Below are 2952 nucleotides of genomic sequence, written 5' to 3'. Positions count from 1 at the left end.
TATTCTGTCTCATGTTTTCTCTGATCTTCAGTGTCTTCCTGCTCCATATGTCCTATCAGTTGATCCTGGGAGGCGGTCTGACCTATTGTCTCCCTACGTCTGGTATGACTTGTTGTCCACTTACGTGTTTGAGTAAGGCAAACAATTTTCATCTTTGCTGAGAAAGCTTTTATCATGTTGAAGGCATGACGAAGCATAGCATGTAGTCTGCGGGGGCGAGTGACGCGCTGAATAGTTACAGGCTCTGCAGTGGGCATAGCAGTGGAGAGAGCCGAGTTGACACTTTGTGCAACCTCTTTACTAACTAAACCTGTCAAGCGCTGTGAGCTGACAAACTCCACCTGGTCCTCAGCGTTCAGAGCTCCTGCGAAACTCTGATTAAGTATGTCGCCTAGACTGGACAGAAAACACTCCTCAGACGCCAAAACATTTTCGCTCCTAAGAGTCTTTAACCAGACTTTTGACAAGGTTATGATGTCCAAAAGAAGGTCAGCCGTCATGATTTTGGTGGTATCATCGGGGGTGCAGTATTTCAACAATTCCCACTGTTCTGCTGTTATCCTTTTGAAAAAGGATGCGATCAGTGGGTGAATGGTATCTTCTGAAACCTCCGTCATTTCTCCTGTGTGTGATATTTCAGTTGTAGACATGATTATTGTAAAATCCAACTGTGTTGGTCTTTTTTCCGTGACTTTTAAAGTACCTGCAAAACAATCAAATTTCTGAGACTCAAGTAGACATAAGTCATTACAGGCAGGCAGGCAACCAAGTCACCACAAGTGGTCAGTGCCTGCTCCAAGCAAAGTTTGCTAAGATTAATATTCTAGGTATCTGACAACATTATGGGAAAGATCCCTTAAGAGCGAGACCTTTTTAAAAAATAAATAAATATATAAGATCCTTTTTGTTTAACATGAAACATCCCCAAAATCGCTTTCACCAAACCCGCCAGACTCCATGTAAATAAACAGTAATTTTTTATCACCGTAAACCACACATCATTCAAGGTAGACACAAACAAAATAAAACAAAAGACGTCTTTGTTTGTCTTGCCACTGTTCCAACAATCACAACTTTGCTTTAGTCACACAAAAAAACCTTAATCAACCCATTTACATGTGAAAATATGCTGGTTCTATTCACGCTAAAAGTATTGTTGATTTACGTGGAGTGTGGTGGTTTTGATGATAGTGATATTGGGGCCATTAAATGTTACACAAAAAAGAATTTACACTAACTCTAACAAAAAGATCCATCTCTGTAGGGATCCTATACTTACCACTGTACTAACAAGATCTTTGTCTGCATTAGTCACTTAGACACAAAAACATGTGAAAATCCTGGTCAGGTTTAAAAATACTTAAGTTACCCTTTAATACACCAACCCACACCAAATGCGTTAATGTTAATGAAGGTCTGTGTTTGTGTTACAGATATGATGCCTCTTTTGCACAACTATGTTACCGTGGATACAGACATGCTGCTGTCCAACCCTAAACACTTAGAGGTCATCTACAGCATGTGCAAAAAGGTCAGGCTATAATTGTCTTCACCTCCTGTTCTCAGATCCATCAAATGCGAAGGATCCTGTTTTTTTCCAGTGCTGCTGAATAGTTGACTGGTCAACTATTTTGGCCTTTGACCTGTTGTAGGTGTTGACCATTGATGCAGGTGAGGACGCAGAGTGTCACGCTGCCAAACTGTTGGAGGTCATCATCCTGCAATGCAGAGGCCGAGGCATCGACCAGGTCAGAAACTGCCCAACACACTATAGACCTTCTTTTTCATGGAATCAGTTGTACTCTGGTGAATCGATCAGACGTTTAACCATAGGCGTAAATATCATCTTACAGTTGAGTTGGGGGATGCAGTACATCTTTTTTAGGGGGAAACAAATATTAAGAGTACCTGCCATGAAACGACGAAGAAGTGCTTGTCCGGCCTTGACCCAGAGACTGACGTGAGCCGCATGGCCACCAATGACAATTTAAAATCCAGTATATCTAGGCTTTAACGATCTTTTTTTAACTGTTAACTACAGATTTAGGGAATGTAGGCAGCAGCATAAGTGAATATTTTGTTCCAGGACAGTCTCTCTTTGGAGGTCAGTGGAAACAGGGTAAAGGGGCCTAAGAGTGGAAACACACTAGGCACGTAAGTATCTTGTATAGTTGCATAGCGCAGTTATTTTTATTTCGGCACCCATGTTTTCCGATCTTTCTGTTCATACTGGGCGTGCAGCGGCCGCGTCAGGATGCGATTGTTTCTGCGTTTCTGAAACGAAAGATTGTGAACATATGAAAAACCGTTATTACTCGGCTAAATTTACAGTGATTAAAAAGATTCTGAAATCTCAAACCTTTGTTTTTGACGTGTCACAGTCCAGACTCACTGAACTCGAAAAAGCAGGAAACCAGTCAAGAGTTAAAGTCATTTAAACAATATTTAATTGGAAACTAAAACATAAACATCATAAAACATAAAACTGTAGTTTGCAACACAGTGGTGGTTGTAATGCTGAATGTATTTATGGTGTTAATGGTGAACTGTGGGAGTAGCCACAGCCAAATTTTTTTGTTTTTTCCTACGTGCAGTGCATCCCTCTTTTTGTGGAAGTTGTTTTGGAGCGTTTGATGCGGGGAGTGAAGTCCAGTGAGCTGAGGACCATGTGCTTGCAGGTGGCCATCGCTGCTCTTTACTACAACCCAGCCCTGCTCATTCACACTCTGGAAAACATGCACTTCCAGCTCAACCCTCAGCCAATCACCGCCCACTTCATCAACCAGTGGATGAATGACACCGAGTTCTTCCTGGGGTAAGGGGGAGGCTTTTGTTGTTTTGAAATCGTTAGGATAGAAATCACAGGTATTAGCTAGGCTACAGTGGGTACGGAAAGTATTCAGACCCCTTTAAATTTTTCACTCTTTGTTTCATTGCAGCCATTTTCCAAAA

General features: G+C 41.6%; 1 protein-coding gene across 3 annotated transcripts in view; it reads left to right on the top strand.

Annotated features, from left to right (window-relative positions):
• Positions 1-2952, top strand: part of ipo8 (importin 8) — a 43733-nt gene that overhangs the window by 29312 nt on the left and 11469 nt on the right. For all 3 annotated transcript variants that reach the window (XM_034863166.1, XM_034863167.1, XM_034863168.1), the window contains exons 19-21: positions 1434-1531; positions 1653-1748; positions 2595-2815. In XM_034863166.1, coding sequence (XP_034719057.1) covers positions 1434-1531; positions 1653-1748; positions 2595-2815 — 415 coding nt within the window. The remainder of the gene's footprint in view (positions 1-1433; positions 1532-1652; positions 1749-2594; positions 2816-2952) is intronic.

This window comes from Etheostoma cragini, chromosome 23, assembly GCF_013103735.1.
Source record: "Etheostoma cragini isolate CJK2018 chromosome 23, CSU_Ecrag_1.0, whole genome shotgun sequence".
NCBI classification, from domain to species: domain Eukaryota; kingdom Metazoa; phylum Chordata; class Actinopteri; order Perciformes; family Percidae; genus Etheostoma; species Etheostoma cragini.
The sequence above is the reverse complement of the archived record's forward strand: the minus strand, read 5'-3'. Positions and strand labels throughout refer to the sequence as shown.